Source organism: Nuphar pumila, chromosome 2 (genome assembly GCF_984573655.1).
Source record: "Nuphar pumila chromosome 2, dmNupPumi1.hap1.1, whole genome shotgun sequence".
NCBI lineage: Eukaryota > Viridiplantae > Streptophyta > Magnoliopsida > Nymphaeales > Nymphaeaceae > Nuphar > Nuphar pumila.
Genome location: NC_143250.1, coordinates 134,846,417 through 134,873,365, shown reverse-complemented (window position 1 = coordinate 134,873,365; position 26,949 = coordinate 134,846,417). Strand labels below are relative to the sequence as shown.

The following is a 26,949-nucleotide window of genomic DNA, read 5'->3' as shown; positions in this document are numbered from 1 at the left end:
TACACAGTGCAATCAAACGCCCTCCACAGTTACATCCCCTTTAATAACAAAGTCGGATTCATACCCATCCAAACCCAGATCGTGCACTATACTTTCTCTCATGATCTGACCCTCGTTCGGGTCTCCCACTACAATCCGAACCGCTTGTAACGCCGTTTACACCTCCCACGAATTCAGAAACCAATATAAAGTCCGAGAAACTTACCATCCATCTCATGATGGACGGTCAAGATGCGCTCCTTCATCTACGTGTCTAACTATCATGTCCGTTCATCTCAAGGTGAACGGCCGAGATGCCTAGGGTGGAGTAGTCAATTACAGTAACGCTCAGGGCCATTTTGATAACATAAAGATCGATATCTGCTTCTGGTTTCCGTGGCACCCGGCTGTCTCTCTGTCTGACGACTTTATCCGCTCACCATCTTCTTCCCTACTTCACTCTCTCGCGCAGAGCCGGACCGAAACGAGTCGCTTCCGATTCCGAGTCTGGGGTTGCAGAGCTAGGGTTTTGGCTCCAATGGCGTGCATGGCGTCGGTGGCTTCGTCCTCTTTAATCTCCTCCAACTACTTCGGCGGCCTTCCCTCCTTCAAGCTCTTCCCTACCCACTCCGCCATCCCTAAGTGCTTCCACGGCCTCCGCAAGGCCGTCAATCTACGGTCCAGATCGATCCGATCCCCAGCTTCGGCGTCGAGATCTTCGCGAAGAAGCTTCTCGGTGAACGCTGTGAGTATCGATTTTTTTTTTAAGGAGTTCTAGGCGCGTCGATCTTGTTTGCGTTCTCTCTGATGGCATTAACTAGTGAATGCATGTGGTTTTAGTGATCAGGGAACTTTTAATCTAGTGGATGAATACTTGATTAACGTTTTGAGTGTGAATTCTTGTGGAATTTGATATGCTGGATCGGTCAGTGATATCATGTGTTAATTGTTGCAGAATTTATATATATCGAACTTGGCGAATCGTGTTTCGAGTGTTGATTGCCGTCCGTTTCAGTGTATCGGGATTTAATGTCTTAAACTGGCCTTTAGAATGCCGTGGCCGTTGATATTTCCTTGTTTAGTAACTTGATGTGTTGCTTGTGACTGCATTATATTTCCCAGATATGATTTTTGGAAATGAATTGCTCCATATTACTCAGGTTCTTAAAAGGAAAAGGTCTTCTTTTCTATATGAATCAGTGAATGAAGGAATGCGCATCTGCAGTAAATTGTAGATCAGCAAGCTTGAGTGCAAACAGGCTATCACTGACCTGTGGGTTTAATTTAATAACAAATCAACAAAACCATGCCATCTGTATTGATGAAGCTATAGAGTTCCACAGACAAGCTTATGATGGACCTAATCGACTAGTATTGGTTATAATTAGTGTTCAAGTGTAGCAGAAACAAAGACATTGTAAGCTGTAAATTTTAGGAAAATGATATCTTGAACCAAACGTTACCTTGAAAAAATAAGTCTTGTCAGCTTTCTGCTGCCACTTCTGAAGTTATGGGAGCCTTCTCCCAAATTTCTTTCGCTGTTTGAGTTTATACTAGCTCAGCATATTGTAGTTTCACAAGAAATCCTGTTCGCGACTGCATGTTTTGGAAAGTAATAGTTGTTTTTTCTAATGGTGGTGTTTGTTTGGGAACAACGCAGGTTTGGGCATAATCCAAACAGTAGATAATGGAAATTGAAGAAAATTCAACAAAAAATGTAGAAGATGATGAAATTGTTTAAAAGAAGGAAAAAAAACTTCCTTTGTAGTTGATATGAAATATTTTGGTTGCGAATGCAATGAAAAGTGCTTTCCATTTCTTTTCCTTTTTTTTTTCTCTTTCAAACTCGAAAAAACTGAAGATTTGCTCAAGGTTCCTGATTATACGCGCATGGCGTGCATGTTTGCTTGCTTTACTATTTTATGATCATCATATGTTCTACATGATATCTTGTTGAATCATGCTAATCTGCTAACCTTGCAATTATAACAGAGCCAACTCCCACTAGTTGGAAACACAGCACCTGATTTTGAGGCTGAGGCAGTTTTTGATCAGGAGTTCGTCAAGGTACATTAACTTCTTACAGTAACCAATAAATTTGAATTTTTTATAAGGTTTGACAATATGGATTGAAAATCATTATTTAACAAAGTCACACTTTCTATCATTTCCCTGCTGTGGCATTTCTATAGAAGAGCTAGAGGTTTTCTTTAGTAGAGCTGACTTGTGGGTGCTTGAAGTTGAAACTTATACATTGGTATGTGTTTTTCTAGATTAAAAGTAGCCTATTTGCTGGTCTTTTAGATGATATACTCACATGGTCTACTTTTCATTCATTTTTCATTGTAGATTGGCTGCTGAATTACTGTTTGAAATGAAATGGGGATCTTCGAAACACGAGCTTTGATTAACAAGAGCAAGTGTCAAGAATGACACTAAAGCATAACCCTTAAAAAGGGTATAACTGGAAACAAAATAAAAATAAAAATGTATTCTTTATTGATATGAAAAACCAATTGCTTAAGAAGCATTGGAGTAAAATACAAGAGGGGCTGCACCCCTTTATATACACAGCTGAAAGAGGACTCAATAGAGCTGTTGGGCACAGTCCAACAGCTCTATTTAGAGCTGTTGGAATGTGTCAGTCCAACAGCTCTATTAAGAGTTGTTGGACTGTGTCGGTCCAACAACTCTATTGCTAGTCAAGTCTGGACAGGACTTGACTAGCAACAGTCATTCTAGTTCAAACTGAACTAGATGACATAAAGACAAAAAATAAAAATAAAGGAAAAAAAATACAGAAAAGAAAGAAATTAAAAATGTATTTATATATATATATATAATAATATAATATTATTATATATACATATATGTACAGTTTTACATTTTAACACTCCCCCTCAAACTTACGGTACAATGAGCGAAAGTTTGTCTAAGAGAAAGTGAAATCGGGGAGCAGCGAGAGGCTTTGTAAAGAGGTCTGCTAACTGATATTCTGAAGTGACATATGGCAGATCAATTATCCCGTGTAGATATTCCTCTCTGACGTAGTGACAATCCATTTCGATGTGTTTGGTGCGTTCGTGGAATGTTCTGTTACTGGCAATGTAGATCGCACTTTTGTTGTCACAACATATTTGTGAAGCCTTTGTTGCTTCAACTCCCATGTCAGCAAGCAGTCGTCGGAGCCAAACTACTTTCATGGTCGTGGTTGCCATGACTCTGTATTCAGCTTCGGTGGATGAGAGAGATACCTTCTGCTGCTTTTTACACCTCCACGAGATTAATGATTCCCCTAAAAAGACACAAAAGCCAGTGGTTGAGTGTCTGTTATTGGGATCACCTCCTCAATCAGCATCAGTATATGCAATTAAATCAAGAGAAGAGGAGGAAGATAAGAAAAGTCCTCGTGAAAGAGAGGACTTGATGTATCTGATAATACGCATGACTGCTCCCATATGAACAGAAGTAGGAGCATGTTGAAATTGACTTGCTGTATGAACAGCATGTGCTATATCTGGTCTGGTAATGGATAGATAGGAAAGTGCCCCGACAAGCTGTCTGTAAGGAGTAGGGTCTGCAAGAAGTTCTCCATCATCAATCTTCATTTTAACATTAACAACTTCTGGAGTGTCAACTTTCTTATCATCAGTAATACCAGACCTGAAAACAATATCAAAAGCAAATTTAGTCTGAGATAATAAATATCCTCTAGGAGAATAAGCAACTTCAATGCCTAAAAAATATCTTAACAAGCCCAAATCAGTCATTTCAAAATGAGATTTAAGAAGTGTTTTGATTGTTTCAACTCCCTGTTTATCGCTTCCGGTGATGATCATATCATCCACATAGAGAAGAAGCACAATGATCCCTGCATCAGAATTCTTAATAAACAAAGCAGTGTCAGTTAAACAGAATTGAAAACCAATATCAATCATAACACGACTAAACCTATCATACCAAGCTTTTGGTGCTTGTTTAAGTCCATAAAGAGCTTTTTCTAAGCGAAGGACTTTACCCTTAGGAATACTTAGACCAGGAGGGGGTTCCATATATACTTCTTCAACTAGCTTTCCATTCAAAAAAGCATTTTTGACATCCATTTGAAAAATAGACCATTTTTTGATAGAAGCTAAGGCAATTAAGGTTCGGACAGTAGTCATACGAGCCACCGGAGCAAAGGTTTTTTCATAATCAATCCCATATTCTTGGGCATAACCTTTGGCTACTAAACGGGCTTTATATCTTTCAAGAGTACCATCACTCTTGGTTTTAATTTTATAAACCCATCGACATCCTATAGTTTTCTTCCCTGGAGGAAGATCTTGAATATTCCATGTAGAAGCCTTTTCAAGTGCATCTAATTCAACTTTCATGGCTTCTATCCATTTGATATCATTTTTTGCTTGAAAATATGTGGGTGGTTCTTCATATGAGTGAATTAATGCAATAACTGCCCTATATGTGGGTGAGAAAGACTCGTATGATACAAACTTTTCTGGAGGCCTCGAGATTCGGGATGATTGTCTAGTTGGAATGTAAGAATATTTCTCAAGTGCACATGGAGTATTAGACTCTTGTCGCCTGGAATATTGAATACTAGTATCTCTATGAACTTCTTCATTTTCAACATTAAGATCAATAATTCTTGGATCATCATCAAAGTTACAATCAAGGTCATATTCATCAGATGTTGATGTTAGATCTAGCAAAAAGGAGTACTCAGTGACGTCTTTTAATTTTCTAAAATCAAAGAAGCTCTCCTTTTCAAGAAAGGAAACATTTCTAGACACATATAGTTTATTATTTTTGAAGTCAAAACATCTATAACCTTTCTGGTTTTCAGCATATCCTAAAAAGGCACAGGGAATCGTACGAGGGGAAAGTTTATCATTTTTGTCAGTAAATATGAAACATTTGCACCCAAATATTCTTAATCTAGAGTAGTCTGGAGAAATGTTCATAAGTTTTTCAATGGGAGTGATATTTTGTAACGAAGAAGATGGCATCCTATTAATGAGATAGGTGGCAGTTAAGGCAGCTTCTGCCCAAAAGTCTTTAGGGACTTGATTTGCTATTAATAAAGTTCTAGTGGTTTCTATAATATGGCGATGTTTTCGTTCTGCCAGTCCATTTTGTTGAGGTGTATAAGGACAAGATCTTTGATGTGTGATGCCATGCAATTTAAGATAATTTTGAAAATCTGTGGATAAAAACTCTCCCCCTGAATCTGTGCGAAAAATAGTAATATCATTTTGAAATTTGTTTTTAACCATATTATGAAAAGTTTGAAAGTATGAAAATACTTCAGACTTATGTTTGAGAAAGTACATCCACGTATGACGGGAGAAATCATCGACAAAAATAACATAGTAAACAAATCCTCCTTTAGAAATTACTGGTGCAGGACCCCAAACATCCGAGTGTATTAATTCAAGTGGTCTTGAAGCGAAAAAGGTTCTGTTCTGAAATGGTAATCTTTTCATTTTGCCGAGAATACAATCTTTACAATCAAATGATTCAGAGTTACAAAATTTCCCTAGATTTGGAAAATGTTGGATTTTGGCTATATGTGGGTGACCAAGTCTCTTATGCCACAGTTCCAACTCTATTTTTTGAATATTATAACAAAAAGCTTTCTTCGGCATTTCCAAAAAATCCATGTAATAGAGTCCTTCTCTATGGCCTTCCCCAATCAGCTTGCCTGACTGGCGATCCTGTACCCAACAACCATGAGAAGAAAAAGAAATATTACACCCATAATCAGAAATTTGAGATACAGATAAAAGATTTAAATTTAATTTGGGAACATGTCTAATTTCTGGAATAAAAAAATTTTTTGTTTTATAAATTTTTTCAAAATCTCCTATTTCTTCTATTTCAAGAGAAGTCCCATCAGCAGTAAAGACCTTTGACACACTTGTTTTATTTTTAACACATTTGGATAGACTTTGATTATTTGGGGTCATATGAAAAGATGCACCAGAGTCAAGAAGCCAAGAAATTTTACCTAAATCAGAAAAAGATGAGGCTGCTGCGCCGGTCGAAGCTTCAGAAGAGGAAGAGGCACCTTTGATGAGAGGCTGAAGGATCTCCATTAGTTGGGCCAGGGAAACTGGTGCATCCTGATCTTTAGGCTCCGATCCAGCAATTGCAACTCTTTTTTCTCTCAGCTCCTTAAGTTTGGGACATTGTGGCCTGTAGTGTCCCGGTTCATGACAGTGATGACAAATAACTTTCTTCTTATCATAGTCACCATTTTGTCGGTTAAAGTGAGGAGGCCTATATGATCGAACATGATTCCCTGGTCTAGACACGGCTAAAACAGAATCATCTTCAATTTTTAAAGAACCTTTCCGGAGACGATTTTCTTCCATTGTTAACTCTTCAATAGTTTCAACAATAGAAGGAATTTTTCCCCGGTGAAGTAGGGCCGATTTAGTGGTTTCAAATTCCGGCCTTAATCCAGTGATAAACTGGTAAAAATGTTCAACATCGAGTTGTTTCTGACGAAGCTCGATGTCTTCGGCACAATGCCACTTTGGTTCTAAAAGGGAAAGTTCTTCCTAAAGTTCGGACAACCCATTGTAATATTCACGAATAGTTTTGTCTCCTTGTGTCATCATTCAAACTTTTTCTTGGAGGTTGCACACGTGTGCAATATCTTTAAGGGAATACATATTCTTAAGGTATTCCCATGCCTTAGCGGCATGATCAAATTTGGCAAGACTTGAGCATTTTTTAATGTCAACGCTATTGATAAGCCATGACATTATCTTCGCATGAGATATTCTCCATTCTTTCCATTTCTTCTCGTATGAGGCAATAGCCTTGATTTTCTCTTCTTCCGATAGAGGGACGTCTTTATCTCCCTCCTTTTTAGTAAGAGATAGCTTAGGTTCCGAATCGGAACCATCCACAATCCCCCATAAGCCTTTTCCCCATATATGGTGCTTCATGATTGAAGCCCATGTTACATAGTTCGTATCGCTTAGTTTCATAGGCATGATGGTGACTTTATCATTGTCATCCATCGATTACAAGGAGAGAAAGAATAGGGATAGAAGAGAAACAAGAAGGAAAATGAGAAAGAAAGAAAAAAAAAACAATACAACAAGATGTGAAATCTTCTCCAATGAAGTGATAAAACACTTCTCTTCAAGTGGCGAACACTTTTGCAAACGGGCACGGAAACCGAGGCAGCTTTTCCTCAAGATTTAGTACTTCCGCGGCTCTGATACCATGAAATGAAATGGGGATCTTCGAAACACGAGCTTTGATTAACAAGAGCAAGTGTCAAGAATGACACTAAAGCATAACCCTTAAAAAGGGTATAACTGGAAACAAAATAAAAATAAAAATGTATTCTTTATTGATATGAAAAACCAATTGCTTAAGAAGCATTGGAGTAAAATACAAGAGGGGCTGCACCCCTTTATATACACAGCTGAAAGAGGACTCAATAGAGCTGTTGGGCACAGTCCAACAGCTCTATTTAGAGCTGTTGGAATGTGTCAGTCCAACAGCTCTATTGCTAGTCAAGTCTGGACAGGACTTGACTAGCAACAGTCATTCTAGTTCAAACTGAACTAGATGACATAAAGACAAAAAATAAAAATAAAGGAAAAAAATACAGAAAAGAAAGAAATTAAAAATGTATTTATATATATATAATAATATAATATTATTATATATACATATATGTACAGTTTTACATTTTAACACTGTTAGTTAGAGAAAGTTTACTGGCCTCCCCTGAATTATTGTACGGACTGGATTGAAAATTCTATGTAGCACACGAAAATGAATTATGAGTCTCCATCTTCATGCTAAGAGTATGACTACAACTGTATAATCACATGCTGTCATCTATGTATTGCTGGCCACCAAATGGCAAACATGCCAAAATTTGGATTTAATCTAGGTTAAACCAAGAATCTGAAGGGGGTTGAATGAGAGAGTTGGATGGTTAGGTCATAGTATCTTATTCTAGGGGTCATGGGTTCAAATCAAAGTTACTGGAAGCTTCTTAGATAGGTGGGAAGCCCTTTTCCCATAAACTCGCTTCGGAAGCGCGATGGCTCTCGCTTCCAAAACTTGATGAGAATCTCGATTCTCCCACGCTTCTTGTATGCTTTCCACACGCTTCATCTATTCTTTTGATATGTTCTCTCACTCTACTTTTCATGTGTTTTATGTGTTTTCTCTCACACTTCTCACTCACTTCCATGTGCTTTCTCTAAATTGGCAGTCATCATTTTTAGATTTTTATAAAAATTTAATTCTTACACTAAAAAATCATGAAATTTAAGAATGGTCACTTTTATTTTAGTTTTTATTTGTGTTCCATTTCGATTCTCATTCAATTATTATATTGCTTTTTTTTATTCCTCGCTTCCTGCTTCTTATACATTTTAAAATGCATTGCTTCTCGCTTCCGCTTCCCATATCATTTCCTGCTCCTGCTTCCTAGTCTGACAACCTTGGTTCAAATCTCCAAAGGGGTAATCCCAAATTGCCTAATTGCCTGTCAAAAGAAAACCAAGAATCTGAAAATCATAATTCTGCAACAGAATATCCAATGATATTATTTTGCAATGACCTTTGGATCATGGCATTCTAACATGAATGTGGGATTTTTTGGGGTTGAAAAATCAACGACCTACAATGTACCAAATTTTCAACCCTCAAAAAATCATATTGTTACATAAAAAAAATATGATCTAAGGGTCCATTCCTACTATTTTGAGCCTTTGACCATGCTGAACACATCTATGAGGTTAGATTTGCTCAAAACCTCCTCTTCCTATGAGTTTCAACTAGGGGGTTCCTTACCTACGAGGGTAGCAAATGCTTTCCCTATATTGAACAACAGTGAGGCTTGAACCCGAACTTCTACATTGCAAACCATACTCCAACCAACTGATCTAAATTTTGTTGTGTGATATATAGCATGCCTTTTTAAATTACCTATATTCCACCTAATACGTCCGCATGAGCCGAGTAGAGCAGCACTCCTTGTTTGTGCTTAGCTTGGTAACTTACTAGAACAGGTTGTTGTCCAGTCCATTTTATGAGCCGAACAAGGCCGAACTGACCTAAGCTACGAGCTGCTCATTTTGTTTTCTATTCTTAACTGCTGGTGGATTGAGCATACCGAAACAAAGATGGAAAATGGCTTGATTATAACACTTTATGCTTGAAAGAAAATAGTGCAGGCAATCAATTAGCGATTATGGTAAAAGACTGTGAAAAGCTAGAATATTTCATAAGAGGACATTTCCAGATGTGTAAGTAAACACTGGCATTTGCACCTACTGTTTGTTTTGATGTCATTTTAACATCTCTCTCTCTCTCTCTCTGCACTACAGAATTTGTCATACATGGGTTTTTAGTTTATTGTTTATTATCCATTATTATATTTTCCAATGTCACTAATATAGATCCAAAGTTCATTTATCATTAGCTTTGTCGTTGCTAAAATAAAAGATAATAACAGAGGTTTGAAAGAACAAATAGGGATGATGCTGATGAGACACCATGGCATCATTCACCTAGTTGCGGATAGGTTGTCTGAAACACCAAATACCCCCAAATACTATAGCAGGTAAGTGGGTATAATGCACAATACAACAAAGCGGTGCTTATGTTCCACAAGCAGATCACATACAGTTGGGTCCATGGTGAATACCCTGACATCAATAAACTTCAGCTTTCCAAATGCACTAACACATAAAGTGATCCCTTAGTGTTGTATTTGATTGACATTGAAGAGATTATCTAGCACATAATTGTATTTTTTCCTTCATATTTCCCCCTTTTTCTTCTGGGGATAAAAGCAAAAAGTGTGCTATGCTTTAAGATTAATGAAACAAGATTCACTTAAGGTTAAGACAAGAATTCAATCATCCTCGCCTAAAGGCATACAGTGAGAAAAACTTGTCAAACCTTTTGACTGTAAATTTAGCTTTTCAACATTTTGCCCACTATCCCCTTGAGTATTTTTTGTTGCCTTTCTATATCCCATCAATTTGTTTTTATAAAGAAGGCAAGCTATTGTTTCACTATCGTAAGTCAGGACCTGATTAGGAACTTGCTTCTGTTTTCAGGTGAAGCTTTCTGATTATATTGGGAAGAAGTATGTCATTCTTTTCTTCTATCCACTTGATTTTACGTTTGTTTGTCCCACAGGTGAGTAACTTGTGATGCTTTTAGCATCACTTCTTTGTTTGGTAAATATTACTTAAGACTGCACATAATCATACTGATGCATTGTGCTTTACATTTGCAGAGATTACTGCCTTCAGTGATCGATACTCTGAATTTGAGAAGTTAAACACAGAAATACTGGGTGTTTCAATTGACAGTGTGGTAAGTTCCTAAACTTTCAGCTTTCAGGCATGTCTGAATCTTGATGTTGGTAGCCTGGTGAGCTGAAATTGTCTTTGTGATTGGCAAACAGCTGTGAATGTGAGAAAATTTTGACTAAATGAGAGTGTTGTCCTCTTTCTACCCTTGTCATGCTGGTATTGGGCAACAAAAAAAGCATGTCTCGAACAAGAGATTTCATGGTTAGATGCGATCTGTATTGATCATCCAGCCTTGCCGCATCTACATTGGATTGTCTTAAACATAAAAATGCATCCTCATGGAACTTATATGGTTATTAGGTATTTGGTCGTTTGTGTGTTCATCACAATCTGATATGTTTCTGTGGTAAAATGTTATTGTTATTACCCTCTGGAATTTTTGAAAATATTCTCAAAGACATGATTTTGTACCTTTCAAAATTTGCAATTTTTTTTCTGAAGCCTGAAAAAAATCAGCAATTGATTTTAAGATTAAACTGTGCGAATGATTGAATTTTTCCCCTTTCATGAATCTTATTGCTGGATTTAATGTTATCATTCACTTGGTATGCTTCATGAAGGTGTCATCTGCACGGGTGTTTTTAACCTTTGGCATTGAATGGTTAGACTCTCAGAAAAAAAAGGAAAAAGAGAAGACCTACCATCTCCAAAGATTCAAGCTTATGCTTAAGTTCATTCTTAATCATGTGCCTTCATTACAATCTTGGGCTTCATGAAATAAACTACCTCTGATGGACAAGTGTTTCCTTCATTTTCATCATACTGAAATGTTTTCTTCTTTTTCCTTCCTCCTAGAAAGTTTTTTTTTTTTGCATGGTAGTTGGGGGTGGGTGGGGAGTAGGGTTTCTCATGCACCAGGGCCTAGTCCATGTAGCTAAGTCTTATTGGTATGGAATTTAATATTGAGAAAATTTAGGCACTCAAGTTGTTGGCACATTGAAAGTGTATAAAATCCTGCTGTCATGTGAGGTATTGATATCTATTTTACATATCTTGCAAAGAAAATACTAAATGTATATGCTTCATTCTTCTTGTTAGCACCCGGTTAGAAAAACATTCAGCTGCCTTCTTGCGAGATTCACGAACTGCTGTTGCTCCAAAAGATAAATTACAAATCTTCTCCATCTACGAATCCTCTTCATCACTCTTCTGGAGTCTCCACATTTCAACTCTGGTTATCTTTTTTGGTGGTTATTTTGGCATGACTTGCTCTTGGAATTCTGTCGGGGTGCTTCTCACATGCTTTCTTGATAACCCTGTTACTGCATTCCCTGAGTATTACTTTTGTATGACTCTAGGCCTTGACTCTTTTAAAATAAGCACGTTTTAGGTTTCATGGCTTCAATAAGCAAAGTTTTAAGAAATACAGAGTGAAGGTAGGAACACTCAATATGACATGCATTGATCTTAGATCTGGATATGAACCCAATATACTGAACTGAGTTTGCTATCCTTTGCAATGAGTATTTGTGTATACTTTTAACAATCTTGTATGTGGTAGCTGTCTGTCTTATCTTGAATCCAACAATTTCTAGTTCTAACCTGGATTTCTGATTATTTGTAACATCGTTCACCTGATTTTAGGCATATTCTTTTTAATGTGTTCTGATACAGTTCTAGTTCCTGATTCTTTTTAAGTTTACTATCTATGTAGTTTTCCCATCTTGCATGGGTTCAGACTGATAGAAAGTCAGGAGGCCTTGGTGATCTAAATTATCCTCTGATCTCAGATATAACCAAATCAATTTCACAGTCCTACGGTGTTCTGATTCCAGAACAGGTATTTGTGTTTCTCATTTGTATCTTGAATATTTATTGTATTGTGCTTTCACCATTCTCCTATTTAACTTCTAGCAGCACCCCTGGATTACACAGATTACTGAACAACTCTTTTCTGTTTCTGCCAGGGGATTGCATTGAGAGGACTCTTTATCATTGACAAGGAAGGAGTTATTCAACATTCCACAATAAACAATCTTGCAATCGGTCGAAGTGTTGATGAGACGTTGAGGACTCTTCAGGTTAGGATTATGGCTAGGGGCTATTGTTTTATGCTAGTTGGTATCAGATAACACAAATAAAGTTCATCTCCTCTATTTTCTTCAACAGGCATTGCAGTATGTCCAAGACAATCCTGATGAGGTTTGCCCAGCAGGATGGAAGCCTGGCGAGAAATCTATGAAGCCAGACCCTAAACTCAGTAAAGAATATTTTGCAGCAATTTAATGGCATTTGGTAAAGTTCCATTTTGAAGTCTTTATAAAGTTTTGTTTTATTTCCAATTTTCATGTGTTAGTTCAGACTTCAGTGGAATTCCAGGTCATGTATTTCCTAGGCTGTTAGCTATAATAAATTTAATAGTTAGTTTACGTTTTTTTTCTGCTTGGCATCATCTCCTTGTTCAGTTTTCTTTTAATGGGGGTAGAGTTTTGTTGCACAAAAATGTGGGGTCAGCTGAAGATGTGTGCAGTTATCTTGAATGCAGAGAAATTCTCATGCATAATGGTGGTGCCCACAAGTAGTGTTGGACCAAATTTGTTGGTGGGATGACAATGTGTCTGCAATTTTCACTACGATTCTACCGACCACATGCATCCAATTTGGCAAAATCCAATGACTGCATCCAAATGTGTTGTAATATTCACGATGATGCTACAGAAATTACATGCACGATGCATCCCAGTGCTGCTTTTTCCAGGATGCACCTAAAATAGAGTGAAGAGAAACAGACTGTGCTTAGTTTGTGTTTGGATCCTGTTGCATGGAACTAGGGTGCATGTGATTGCAGTTCTCTGCATCACAAGAGGGTGAATTGGTGATGGTTGTTATAAAGTTATTATGATGCTGATTACTTGACTCAAGATTGCGCAAACTTGATCTTAAAATTGGTGCTTCTTTGACCTAAAAGCGCTAAAAAAGTATCTCGTCTGTGTCCATAAAACACGCACACACAAGTATTAATCGAAAGAGTTATCAGACAAAGAGGAAAAGTAGCAACTTGCAAGAAGCTATGGTGGTTGCTGATGTTGGAGAAGATGAACGGAGAACATGTACAACTGCAGCGGACTCTACAATACCTACTTATAAGCCAATAACGTCATTAGATGTTTGGCTCTGAATTCCTCCCAACTATAAGAGTTAACCTAAAATAGTCCTCCCCTCGCCCACCTTATTCTTTCAATTTATATATTTTTTAAATAGTTACTATTTTCAAGTTTGGTAGTTTTACTTTAATTTTTTCAAAATAATTTTCATAATTTTATCTAGGAGCCACTCTTTTTAAAAACAACGGGGACTGTCTTTTTTCCTATTTCTCATATCCCATCCCACCATCACTACTACTACTACTCATCCCACCATTACCACTATCACCACCACCACCGCCACTATCTAACTTCCTTCCCCAATACCAAAACCACCACTACTACCATCTCACCACTGCTACCATCTCTATGTTATTACTACTTTTTAAAATGCATGATTGGTTTTTGGGGTAACTGTTTTTGACTTTATAAATTTAAATTATAAGTACACTTTTTTCTTTTTTGAAAAAAGTGATGAGTTTTTATTTTTCTCTAAATATAAAAAACTCATAATGCTTAAAAAAATAACCATACATTTTAAAAAATGCCATTACTCTTAAGGGTATTTTGGTTATTTTAATAAATTGAATGCATATAATGTTAAATACAACTAATTTAATCCAAGATAAACTCGTGTTTATCTGTTTGTCAATAATAAGTAAAAAACATCAAGCAGGGCGATTTTATTTTTCTCCTTAGTTTCCCTAATATATCTCTATTAGACTACTTTCCTTTGACAACTGGATTACTTGTCATACCTACGAATATGAAATAGAAATCTTGTGCAGTTATCAAGTTTCTCTGTGACTTTCCGTTTATCAAGATTTGGTTGCCATTTTTATTTTTGTTTTCTTTTTTCTAGCCAAAAGCTAAAGCAATCTAAAGACTTCCTAGGTCCAAGTTGACCTACTGAGATTTTGTCTATCCATCAAGGTAAAAAATGCTAAAACCATTTAACCAGAACCGTATACGAGGTTTGTTTTGTAGGGCTGGTAAACCATACGAATGAACTAAACAGGCTCGTTCTTACGGTGGGCAGAGTCAAGCTTGAGCTCATGAAAAGCACGAGCTATACAAGCTGAGTTCGAGATGGTTCGACAAAAAACTCAAAATAATAGAATTGGGACTCTAGACCTACAGAGCCAAAGATAGAAACCAGGGGCCAAGCTACATAGACCTGGAAATCCCCAATAATGGGGTTTGGATCAGGGTGGGTAGTGCCCACCCTGACCTGAATGCTGTGCCCTTCCTCTCCCCCCCCCTCTCTCTCTCTCTCTCTCTCTATATATATATATATATATATATATATATATATATATATATATATATATATATATATATACCTTAACTTGGATTTCTGGCTCCTGTCGAAACTGTCTCGTATACAAATTAAAAACATTGTTTCAAGGTTATAATAGGATTTGAAATATACACTTATTCATTGTAACCGAAAGAGTTCAACTTATGATATAAAATATATGTAAAATATATTTATTACTAGTTTAGGTACAAGCCGAGCTGAACACTTGTTTGTGTTTGGTTTGCTGAGCTTCACGTTCTTTGTGAGCCGAAGATGCGCTGAGCCATGGGCAGATCGTCTTGTTTTAACACCCTAGATGAGTCCGAGAATTATAGTTCCACTTAGGTTCATTTGGGACCTACCTACCTACCTAAGCTGAACAAGCCCACCTGGCTTCAATTGCAAACGTTGGAGCACTGCCAAATCGAGTGCCTTGGACCTATTTGGCAACTTGCATAAAGCATGATCACAAGTAGGCTAATCAAGACACATTAATTCAGCTTGAAGCTGATTTTATATTCATTAATATTTTCCAAACAAACAGGTTCAGCCAAGATCGATTTGGACCCTGCCAAGATCAGCCAGACTTGAATCAGAGCCTAAACCACCATGAATTATTGTGACAAGCACCCGACTAACTTAAGGGGGTATTTTATTGCGCAGACAAGACTGTCTAGAACAGTCCTGCCTGGACACTCCTGGCCGAGCACAGAGATATCCTGGACAAGTTAAGTTTTTGTCTTAGGCGTTCCATTAATTTTCTTTTTATTATTTTTTTTTGGGTTTTTATCCCTGGTGTTCCAGACACCACTGCTCCAGGGAGAGAGGTGGAACACAGCGAGACACCAAAAAGCTGTTCCATTGTACATGCGGGATGCCTTGTTCCAGGCATTTCGTGTGTCAACGTCTGTGCCAGGTGAGTGAAGCGTGGACCACAGCGACCTGTAGACACTACTGCCGGTGCAATCGAACGGCCCCCTAAAGGAGCATGGAGCGCAATTTATGGGGCAAAAAAAAATTGGCATTATCGAAGGACCAAAGCCAGGCATCAATTTATATCATAACATGAAAAATGCACTGATGTGCTGATGAGGATAGAAAAAAAATCGAAGTCCATCTTATAATGCTCACAGTCATACAAAACTAGAAGTGTTTTTTTTTTTATTCGTTTTGGAATCACTTAACTTGGAATCAATAGGTTTAGACATTGGTAATTTTAACAGCATCAGCACATCTTCTGGCTGAAGAATCACACAAACAGTTCAATTAATTCTCTGAGCTACACTTCTTTATAATCGAAACAGTTTACTAATATCTAAATATTTCTTGCAACTTTCACATATGCGCATGAAAAAGGTTCAGCCTAAATATTTCAAAAGTCAAGATAATTACGCAACATTATTTTAGCAATTTAAGGCAAGTCCCCTCATTGCAAATCTCAAGCTCTCAACTGCATTTCTTCAAGTTCTCCTTACTGCTATAGGATGGTTCATCCACTCATTTTAAGCTACCTTAACAACTCTATAGTTCTCATCAGAAAGGAATGGAAATTTGGGCGACTCCAATAAAAGTAATACCACAGTTCTTACTTGAACAAGTGAGCCAACTCAGGATCATCCAAATCAACTTCCAACCATCCCTGCAAACGCATGTACTCAATGTAGTGCTCAGGTGGTTTTATTGCACGGGGGTTCTTTGGAGCAAATCGATGGATCCTATCGACGTCTCGTGCAAGCCATCGAACAAAAGTTTGATCAATTGGGGGCATGACTTTCACAAGAATCTCTTCCCTCTTTGGTTTTGCCGGTTTGTTCCCCATGTGAAGCTTGAACTGCCAGATATTGCATCCATAAGCATCATGTTCAGAAGACTGCTGTCAGTAAAACACAATACACTGCAGCCATGTCTAACAATACCGGTCTATCAAAATCATAAAAGGTACAATAACATACTAAATAAATGAACATAAAAAATGGGCAAGACAAAAGGGAAAGAAATCACAGAAAAAACACATGTACAAGCACATGAACACATGTAAAATGGAATGAAGCCAGCAAGCCCAATCAATTTCTTGAGAAAAAGATCTTCCCCTGCACAGGTCAAAAACTTAACCAATGATGATGTTTGGGGCTGAAAAGACTCGAATATTAATTACTAAATAATCTTCAACATCTAAACCTAAAACTATTGTAGCACTATATTGATTGATATTAGGCAAAAATGAAAGCTTTCAAATTAGGTAAAATATCAATTGTGAATCACTTTCAATGCAATGTGTTTCACATTAGGAGCTAGTCAACAAAATGAAAAGACATGCTGAATTCATACAAGCAAGCCTTGCAAATTCATTCCAATGGAAAAACATACTAGGACTCACCTTCCCACTGATTTCAAAAATTCACCCATATGGGAGCAACTGAAGTGCTTCTACTAGCTTGGACTTTGATTTTTGACGAACAAAATCCACTTTGTTAAGAATTATGACTTCTCAAAGGCTCATAAATACAATGGAATTTCTGGTTGTCAAAAATTTCCTCCTTTTATTGACGTCACTTATGCTTTCTCTTTCATTACCAGTAGTTGTTAAAGCATCACCTCATAAGGTGACAAACATGGCCAAAAGTTGTTCAAATGCCATCAGCTTCATGCTTTGCATGGACAACATAATATGTGACTTTGCTCCAACCAAATTCTCTACCATGATAACATGACCCATTAACACCATTCACAATTTTAGCATGTTTCCTTTTGACTTGATATGGACAACTATGAGTACTGGAACACTAGGTATAATTCCTTTGCTTTTCCTTTTGAGTCCCAACACCAACAGGCAACAGCATAAGAAAAGAGCACAAAGCAAATGGATGGGAGTAAGTCAAGAGCATCTTGCTCTAAAAGCACCATTTATGAATATTTTCTACAGTGACTACAGTCACTGGCAACATTAAAGACCCAACCTTTGGAAAAGACCCAGCACAGGAATGAGTCAAGAGAAGTTTTTTCAACTGTTACCTATAGTTTGAAAGAATTCAGAATAAGCCTGCCAGCCCTTGCGATAGACCTCAACCAACAAGAAGACAGCATTACATTGACAAGTTGTTTGGTGCAATGTCAATGGCAGTACTGTTCATTATTTAATACCTATTTCTATGTTTCTGGACCCTTTTCAATTTTAATGACTAGTACCCCATTCATGGTGCATGTTGCTAGATAACAGCTCTTGATATGGTCCCCATGTAGTTTCTGCACATGCATGCTGCAGTTATGGTTCATGAACCTTGAAAACTCAAAACAATCATTTCACTGCAAGCACTTTGGAAATTTTCTTCTTTGTTCATTCAGGAAGATGGTCATGACTCATATCAGACCTCCAATTTTCACAGGTTTCTTTCCCTTTTTCTTTTTTCCTCTTTTGGGATGCTCAAATTCATCCAACCACGCTGCTCAAGATGTATACATATCAAACCTTGACAGATCCTTCAAACCTAAAAGTTTACTTTTTATAAGCAAGCTGGGGGATAGCCCTCATGGAATTCGAACCCGAGACCCCTTGGTTATCAGGATAAGTTTTATGGTTTCAACAGCTTATCCAAGAGTTATTCAAAACTTTAGTATTCAGTTAAACAATTCAACATTAATTTATATTTCATATTGATGACTCGGAATCTAACATATTTGGGAGGCTTCTACCTATTCTGAAAAATTCTTGGACTTCACGCCCATCAAATGAAATTCCAGGAAGCGTTTATATTTTCTTTTAATAATTGAAACTCAATTTAAGACCAGTGTCAGGTAATGCTCCAATTTCTGCTCAAGTTGCTTCTTTCTGCCACAAATTTTGTGAAACAAACTATTCTAAAAGACGAATTTCAGTCCATTTCTAGAGCTCCAGACATAATATATGGTCTGTTTCTCTAAAATTTTGTACTATTGAACTGGTTTCTTCAGTTGTTCCGTTTCTGTGCACAATCGGAGGATGGCTATTTTGTTAAATATTGAAAAAAGTTGGGCTATGGAAGCTTTCTACAAGTTTTCATGTTAATAGGAGTATGAGCGCTCCTGCAACTACCAAATCACTTTAGATTCAAACAATGAAGAATCATGAATAAGACTTACTATTTTAGGATCAGATATCCGAGGAATCAATCAATAATAAAGGCTTAGGATATGAAAGAGAACACTCTATTCTGCAGTAGGACAAAAGATAACAGTCACAGTTATGTAAGATGAATCCAGAATTTGTGTTGCATCTAGCTGCAATCACCAGGCCTTAGACATATTGTTTAACTGCCCTGAAATATCTAGTTATCTTCAGTTAGATTGCTGTGTACGTCATTTGCTTGATGGTATTTTTACTGTCTAGCCTGCCAATAGAGATCTATCCACATCTTGTGTTCTTGTTATTTATCCAAAACAATGAAGAACACTACAGATTATCTATATTAATTAGCTAACTGAATGAGCAGCATCTAATTATGCTCACTAATGGAATGTCTTCTACCAGTTTAAAGTACTTTGGTACTCTGCTAGCCATTACTATTTCCAGCACTTACACACATTCCCTATTAATATCATAAAATTAGTCCAACATGCATTAGCGAACTGTTCTTGGTCACAACACTGCTCTGGATGTGTACTGACAGATTGGCTAGCATTGAACCCAATTGCATAGCACTGAGTCAGTTAGAAGACTAATTGTAATATATGTATTTTCTGTCATATAGCTCTAACTGAACAAACCTTCATTGTAATGTTTTCCCCTCAAAGTTGGTTATAAGAGCTTCTGTCACATACCTTGCAAGGTCTGGAATATTAAGACACCTTAAGGTGTTTTATTTTATAAAATCTGATTGTTGACTTGTAATACAAGTTCAATAACAAATAGACCCTTCAAGGTTTCATGTCATAACAACCAAGATAATTTTTCATTTAACTAGTCCTACTACCTTGCATTCTATTCTTTGAATAACCCTGGTTTGCTATTGGATTTCAGTCTCCATGGAATAATATAACTTTCATAGCTTGGTCATAAACCAGCACCTGTTGTTTGCTATGTTTTGAAAACAATCACACCACAAGGGAAGATCTTTGGTTTATCGTGGGTCAGTGTGTATTCACCTAAATCCATGAAGAAGAAGACCTCACTCCTCCTGCATGCATGGTGCAGTCTTATTCATTACAAGGTTAGATCCCCTTTCAATTTGTTTCCTTGGGGAATGATTTTTCACACTAGCATTGTTTACAAAAATATCACAATCAGAATTGGTAACTGTATTGTGATTCAGATCCTTACTCTTCTTATATCTTTCCTTGCTAATTAGAAGCTGCTGGTCTTTCCTTTCTCTACATTGATCCTTCTTACCATAAGAGAGATCCAATACCTTCTTGCCATTCTTAATACAACTCCTTTACTCATGTTGGTCTTCTTTCCCTTCTTGACACTGATTCTGGTGAAGAATCCTTATCTTATCATTTGCTGGAGATTGCCTCTTGTCATCTGTATGATACCTGCCATGTTCATCATCTGGAGATTGCATATTGTCAATTTCATAGCAACTGCCATATCCTGCATCACAACTCTTCTTTCTCATTCTCATGCAGGTCATGACCTGCATGAGTAGAGCTCTTAACGTTATTAGCCCCCACAAACTGGACGCTAAGCGAACAAGATCAAGCCTAGGTAGAGCTTTGGTGAAAATGTCAACTTGATTTTTTGAGCATACATAGTTTCCAAGGCTCCCAAGCAACTTTCTCATGAACAAAGTGATAGTCGATTTCCACATGCTTCATGAGAGAGTGAAAAACAGGTTTGATAGTTACATAGAGAGCAGATAGATTATCACACAGAAGTACAGGCGGCTTGTGTAAATATAGACCCAAATCGGGTAAAAAGAAAGTGAGCCACATGAGTTCGGCCATAATGGAAACCATGGCTTTATATTCTACTTCTGAACTGGATCGAGCAACAGAGGTTTGCTTATTTGAACTCCACAAAATACAATTTGCTCCTAAAAACATGCAATAACCTGTGGTGGATCTCCTAGTGAGAGGACAACCAGCCCAATCAGCATTAGAAAAAGCATACAATTTGAGAGGTGCTAAGCCAAAAGTCGCTTTCCTAGATTGATGGTCCCATGAACATATCAAAGAACTCTCTTAACCAGTTGAAAGTGAAAATTGGTAGGATTCTACATAAATCAACCCACACAGTTGATACTGAATGAAATATTAGGTCGAGTAAAAGTTAGGCACTAAAGCCCACCAACAAGACTTCGATACAGAGTTCGATCAGAAAACTCAAGTTCTCCGTCCTTAGTGGGTCGAAGATTAGAGACCATAGGGGTAGACTCAGGTTTGGATCCGATCAATCCAAGAGCTCATAAGCACACCGTCTTTGATTTAAAAACAACCTTTTAGCAAACTTGTGAACTTCAATATCCAAAAAGAAATGAAGCAACCCAAGATCTTTCATACTGAACTCCTGGCTAACCATATCCACAAACTCTTGAATAAAAGCATAATTACTACCAATGAATAATGTCGTCAACGTACAACAGGAGAATAATAGTCCCCTTGTTATTTTTGGCATACAAACAACGATGAGTCAACAATATTGAAGAAAAATCCCATAACCAGTAAGGACTTAAATCTATCATATCAGAACTGAGGTGCTTGTTTGAGACCATAGAGAGCACGCTTAAGTTTGCAGACCCATGTAGCCTTCTTGGAGTCAACAAATCTGGGAGGTTGCTCAATAAACACTGCTTGATGAAGATAACCATGGAGAAAGACATTTTTAACATCTAGTTGATGAAGATCCCATTTATGAACTAAGGCCATTGTGAGTATACAATTCAGATTTTTGCAGGTTTAATGACCAAAGAGAATGTCTTAAGAAAATCGACTCTTGGTATTTGATTAAAACCACTTAGCACTAAATGAGCCTTGAGACGCTCTAGGCTCCCATCACTTTTTAACTTGGTTTTGTACACTCATTTGGTTCCAATCACATTCATGTCTGCAATGTTGGGAATCAATTCCCAAGTATCATTCTGGTGAAGTGCATCAAACTGATTTCGCATAGCTTGGACCCAACCAGGATGCTTCAAGGCAGCCTTAACACTTCAAGGTTCAAGAGGAATTGTCAAGGCCAAGAAATATTTTGGATTGGGTTTGACAATTCCTGCTTTAGACTTGGTGAGCATAGAATGAGGACTTCTACTACTGATTTCCTGATTGACGTCAGATTCATTTTTGAGCATCAGACTGCATATTAGATTCAGCTTGCAACTCATTTTTAGGAATAACCAGTTATGACCTAGGTTGACTGTTTGATTCATCATCATCGATAGGAAATGAAGATTCAGTTTGAACCGTATTCTCAACCGGGTGAACATCAAACTGCATACCAGGTTGCTGGTAATCATGCTGACCAGGTCAGTTCATAGCAGACTCATAGGACGAGTCTGCACTGTTCTCGCTGTGCCCAGCCATGCACACAACACCAACACTTAACTTCATACTATCAGCAGTTTTTGGAACCAGACTTTCAACAACAGGATATTTTAATTCATGTAACACATTTTGATTTTCCCATTCCTTAAAACTAATCACCTCCCGACATGACTCAAAAACCAAAAAAAGTTGTCCTGGTTTTTATAGGGAAAAACCAACTCATCAAAAGCAACGTGCTGAAAAATAAAAATGCGCCTAATAGGAGGATAGAGACACCAATACCCCTTATGAATTTCATCATAACCCCAAAACACACAAGGCACCGATTTTGGTTCAAACTTGTTTGTAATATAGTCCTTGAGAAATGGAAAATGACACCCAAAAGTTCTCAAGCTGCTATAATTTGGTTTTCTTTGAAATAATATTTCAAAGGGAAATTTCATTTGAATATTGGGAGATGGAAGTCTGTTTATCAGCTAGCAAGCAGTAGAAAAGGCCTCAACCCAAAAGCGTGTGGGAATACTACTATGAAAGATCATAGTTGAACCCAATTATGTAATCGTTCTATGTTTTTGTTCAGCCATCCTGTTTTTCTTGGGACAAACCTTTTGATGACGAATCCCATTGTTCTTGACATAAATCTCAAGTTCTCTACTATTGAACTCACCTCCTTCATTGGTTTGAATTTTTTTTATATTTTTCTCAAATTGATTTTTTATCAACTTGTGAAATTCAACAAACTCTGAAAAAAGTTTTGATTTATGCCTTAATGGGTAAATCCACGTAAATCGAGAAAACTCATCCACAAAAATTGCATAAAACCAAAATTTCTGAACCGAGATGATTGAGGTTGACCCTCATAGATCGCAATGAATTTTTTCAAATGGTTCCTGACAATGATCCTTAATAGAAAGAAATGAGAGTCTACACATCTTTTCCATCTGACAACTAACACACGTGGAGTCTTTACTACTACCAGAAACCTGGTTGTGAGGATGCCTAAGATGCTGGTGCCATACCTCTTTATTGGCCAAACGAAACCTAGTAGAGAAGAAAATTTGTTTTGCTGCTAGTTTGAGTTTGTAGAGATCTCCAATCCTACTCCCTAACGTTATCACCTTGTTGTTGTCCTTGTCCTTAATCATAAATCCATTAGATGAGAACTCAACAACATATGACATATCTGTAGTCAATTGACTAATAGAAATTAATTTTTTCTTCATTTCAGGAACTACCAAAACGTTTTTCAACGTTAAGAACTTATCACCGCACTTCAAGTGAGCAAACCTTACATACATGCTGTTCAACTTACTCCCAGTGCCAATCATTATTTTTTCAGGACCCATGAAGAGCAAACCTTATGCAGTTTATAGAGTTTACTTGGATCGGAAGTAACATGAACAAAAGCACCTGAATCTGAGAACCACATATGATCATGTCCTTCAGACACTTTCATGACTGCGAGGGCTTGATGAATAGCATCATCTTGGAATGCTTGATTGAACCTATGCCAACAATTAATGGCATAATGATTCAGTTTGTTGCAAATTTGACAAAGAACACCTTTGTCTTTCCTAGGCTTCTGCTAATTTGAAGGGGATCCAGCCTGATTATTCTAAACTCAGGTTTGAATCCATTCTTGCTTTGATTTTTGCTGGTCGAGTGGCCAGCCTGAACAAACTCATGACCCTTCAAGCTGAATTGCCGGTTCTTATTAGAAAACCATTTTTTTTTGTTTTGGTTTCCAACATGCTATCCCATGTAAGCAGCATGGTGATTCACACCCTCCTCTTCGGCATGAGCATTGGATCGAGTTTCATAGTTTTGGAGTAATGCAACCACAACGTCATAAGGTTCCCTAGGTGGTTTTATCATAGCAACAACAAAGGATTCATAGCTTGAACCCAATCCATTTAATAACCAAAACACTTTACAGTTATCCTCAACTGGATTCCGAATGGCAACTAGTTCATCACATATAGTCTTAAAGTTTCTGACATAATCATTCAGAGACCCATCTTTCTTACAAAGAGATTGTAACTTTTGAACTAACATGAACTCTCTTTCCTGTGACTTATGAGCAAAGACTGTGATAAGAGCGTTCCATACCTTCTTAGATGTCTAAAGGCCGACCACCAAGCCTAAGATTTCTTCAGCAAGGGTTTCAGTTATCCACCCACGGAGGAGACAATTTGATTTTCTCCAAGCAATGAAATCCGAATTGGACTTGACAGCTTCTTGACCATCCTGCGCCTGGGTGGTTTGATTCGGCATACAGTATTCTCTATCTATAAAACGAACCATATCTTGGCTCTTAATAAGTCCAAGCATTTGGGTTTGCCATAGCAAAAAATTTGTATGGTTGAGTTTGATCGAAGTTTGCTAGGTTGAGATTGTATGGGTAGGGATACTTCGAAATACTTGAGGCAACAACATTGGTTGATGAGGCCATGATGAAGAGATGAAGCTACCGGGATTAGAGCTCTGATACCATGAAAACAATTACACCACAAGAGAAGAACTCTGGTTTAACGTGGTTCGGTGTGTATTCACCTACATCCATGAAGAAGAAGACCTCACTCCTCCTACACGCATGGTGAAGTCTTATTCATAATAGCCTTATTCATTACAAGGTTAGATCTCCTTTCAACGTGTTTCCTTGGGGGAATGCTTTTTCACACTAGCATTGTTTACAAAAATATCACAATCAGAATTGGTAACTAAATTGTGATTCAGATCCTTACTCTTCTTATATCTTTCCTTGTTAATTAGAAGTTGCTGGTCTTTCCTTTCTCTACATTGATCCTTCTTACCAATAGAGAGATCCAATACCTTCTTGCCATTCTTAATACAACTCCCTCTTTCCTCATGTTGGTCTTCTTTCCCTTCTTCACACTGATTCTGGCGAGGATTCTTTATCTTACCATTTGCTGGAGATTGCCTCTTGTCATCAGTATGATACCTGCCATGTATCATCTGGAGATTGCGTATTGTCAATTTCATAGAAACTGCCATATCCTGCATCACAACTCTTTCCTTTCTCATTCACGACCTGCATGATTAGAGCTCTTAACATTATCATGTTTATCATACGCATGGTTCACGTTGTTAACTTTTGCTACTCTAGTGTCAGTGATGTCTAAAGACACTAACATCAACTATTCCCAAAACTTTCTTCAAACTTGTAGTGTTCAAATGTACCTCAAAATCTGGAAAAAATATCTAAATTTTGATCATATGTATGTTGGTTGGTTATTTAGAATTTTTGATAGATTATATTATATGAAAATAAGCACAGAATTTGCAAAGGATGTCTTATAAATTACCTCCTCAAAGATCATACTGACTATATTGCAACACAAGAGGCACTTAAAACCACAATAAATATAAATATGGAATGGCCCTAGCAAATACATGGCTCATTCAATCTATAAAATCTTTTTTGCTCGAATGTAGTTGTGGCTAACTCTCCCTATTCCTTTCCAGAATAAATTGAACATCATATCCCATTTTGTAGATTCTGATCCTCATCTCAAAAAGATTGTTCAGCTAGAAGTTAATTCCAGTGGAAAGTTGGACACAAATAAAAAGCAAATAATAAAATTAACTTTCAAATGGATGCAAAAAACAAATCACACTAATCCATGAGATATAATGCCAGCTCTTCCAAGTACTTCATGAAAGAGTTCAAATGCAATTGCCCATACCTTAAGAAGAACCACAACATTCAAATAAATGCCCCCAGTTTTCCATAGTTCACTACATCCGTCAGCAATGGTAACAGGTAATACAACATTTCATTTAATCATTTTATCAAATATTTGGTGCCCATAATCCAAACAAACCGCTTCAGCCACGTACAACCAAACGGCTCCCTACGATGGTAGCAGCATATCTACTAGAATCAACCATTTGGCCGAAATTTTACGAGAACCCCATCGGCAAATCCCATAAGAAAAGCCAAATGAGAGAGAGAGAGCACCACTTTCAGAAACCCCGAGAAAATTCTCGGAAATGGAATGGCAACTTCACGAAGTAGAAAAGATAATAAAAAAATAAAAGAACCGAACCGATTAGAGAAGGAGAAAGCCCTCACCTCAATGCAGAGAGTCGACACCTCTCTCTCTCATCGTTCTTCACGACAATGTTTTATAGCAAGACTCAGAACTCTGATTTGGGATTGGATAAGCTCCGTTTCCGACTCAAAGCCCGAGTCTACCACCGACAGAAAATAAAAAAGGAAATTTTGCATTTTGCATTTCCATTACTTTGGTCTTAATTCTCAAAATCTCCCTCCATTTTACTCAAATAACACAATGGCCATCATTTTTTGAAAATTTTACAAAACACACATCTAACTTTGTCCCATTTACAAATACGACTTAACCTTTGAAATATATTACAAATACATGCCTAGAATGGAGAGGCGTGCGTATTCCCGTTGAGGAAACCGAACCATTCCAGTCAGAAGACGTGGGACAGATGGACTGGCATAAGTGATCCATAAAAAAGTGGGCAACACAAACACCAGCAGCGTTCTCCTCAAGCAACTCCGAGCATGCGATCACGCAAACGATTTCAATGTGCACCAACACAGCGGCTCCGCTTGTATGGCAGGAGCAGTGAGTGCACGTCACCTTGTATTGGGACGTTGCAAGTTCCAATCCTATGGGACGTTGTATTTCATCTTTTAAAGGAAAAACACTCATCAACAAAAAACAAAAAACAATTGACAAAAAAGCACTTATCATGTATGAAGGGA

The 26,949-nt window shown here is 37.4% G+C and overlaps 2 protein-coding genes across 2 annotated transcripts; one reads left to right on the top strand and one right to left on the bottom strand.

Moving 5' to 3' along the window:
* Positions 1-489: 489 nt before the first annotated feature.
* LOC149847195 (2-Cys peroxiredoxin BAS1, chloroplastic-like) lies at positions 490-12,729 on the top strand. Its single transcript, XM_089996864.1, has 7 exons — positions 490-724; positions 1,972-2,046; positions 10,089-10,170; positions 10,271-10,350; positions 12,004-12,129; positions 12,257-12,370; positions 12,459-12,729. The coding sequence occupies exons 1-7, from the start codon at positions 518-520 to the stop codon at positions 12,573-12,575; spliced, it is 801 nt and encodes a 266-aa protein (XP_089852990.1). The 5' UTR covers positions 490-517; the 3' UTR covers positions 12,576-12,729.
* A 3,291-nt stretch (positions 12,730-16,020) lies between these two features.
* Positions 16,021-26,401, bottom strand: LOC149847194 (aspartyl/glutamyl-tRNA (Asn/Gln) amidotransferase subunit B). The gene is made up of 2 exons (XM_089998331.1): positions 26,284-26,401; positions 16,021-16,563 (listed from the first exon to the last, which is right to left on the bottom strand). The coding sequence occupies exon 2, from the start codon at positions 16,549-16,551 to the stop codon at positions 16,318-16,320; it is 234 nt and encodes a 77-aa protein (XP_089854457.1). The 5' UTR covers positions 16,552-16,563; positions 26,284-26,401; the 3' UTR covers positions 16,021-16,317.
* Between the last annotated feature and the right edge of the window lie 548 nt (positions 26,402-26,949).

Excerpts from the sequence above, each read along its gene's own strand:
- LOC149847195 (XM_089996864.1), top strand. The coding sequence starts at position 518 with ATGGCGTGCATGGCGTCGGTGGCTTCGTCCTCTTTAATCTCCTCCAAC. Across the intron at positions 10,351-12,003 it reads GTGTTTCAATTGACAGTGTG|TTTTCCCATCTTGCATGGGT; the intron begins GTAAGTTCCTAA and ends CTATCTATGTAG. Across the intron at positions 12,130-12,256 it reads GTGTTCTGATTCCAGAACAG|GGGATTGCATTGAGAGGACT; the intron begins GTATTTGTGTTT and ends TGTTTCTGCCAG.
- LOC149847194 (XM_089998331.1), bottom strand. The coding sequence starts at position 16,551 with ATGGGGAACAAACCGGCAAAACCAAAGAGGGAAGAGATTCTTGTGAAA.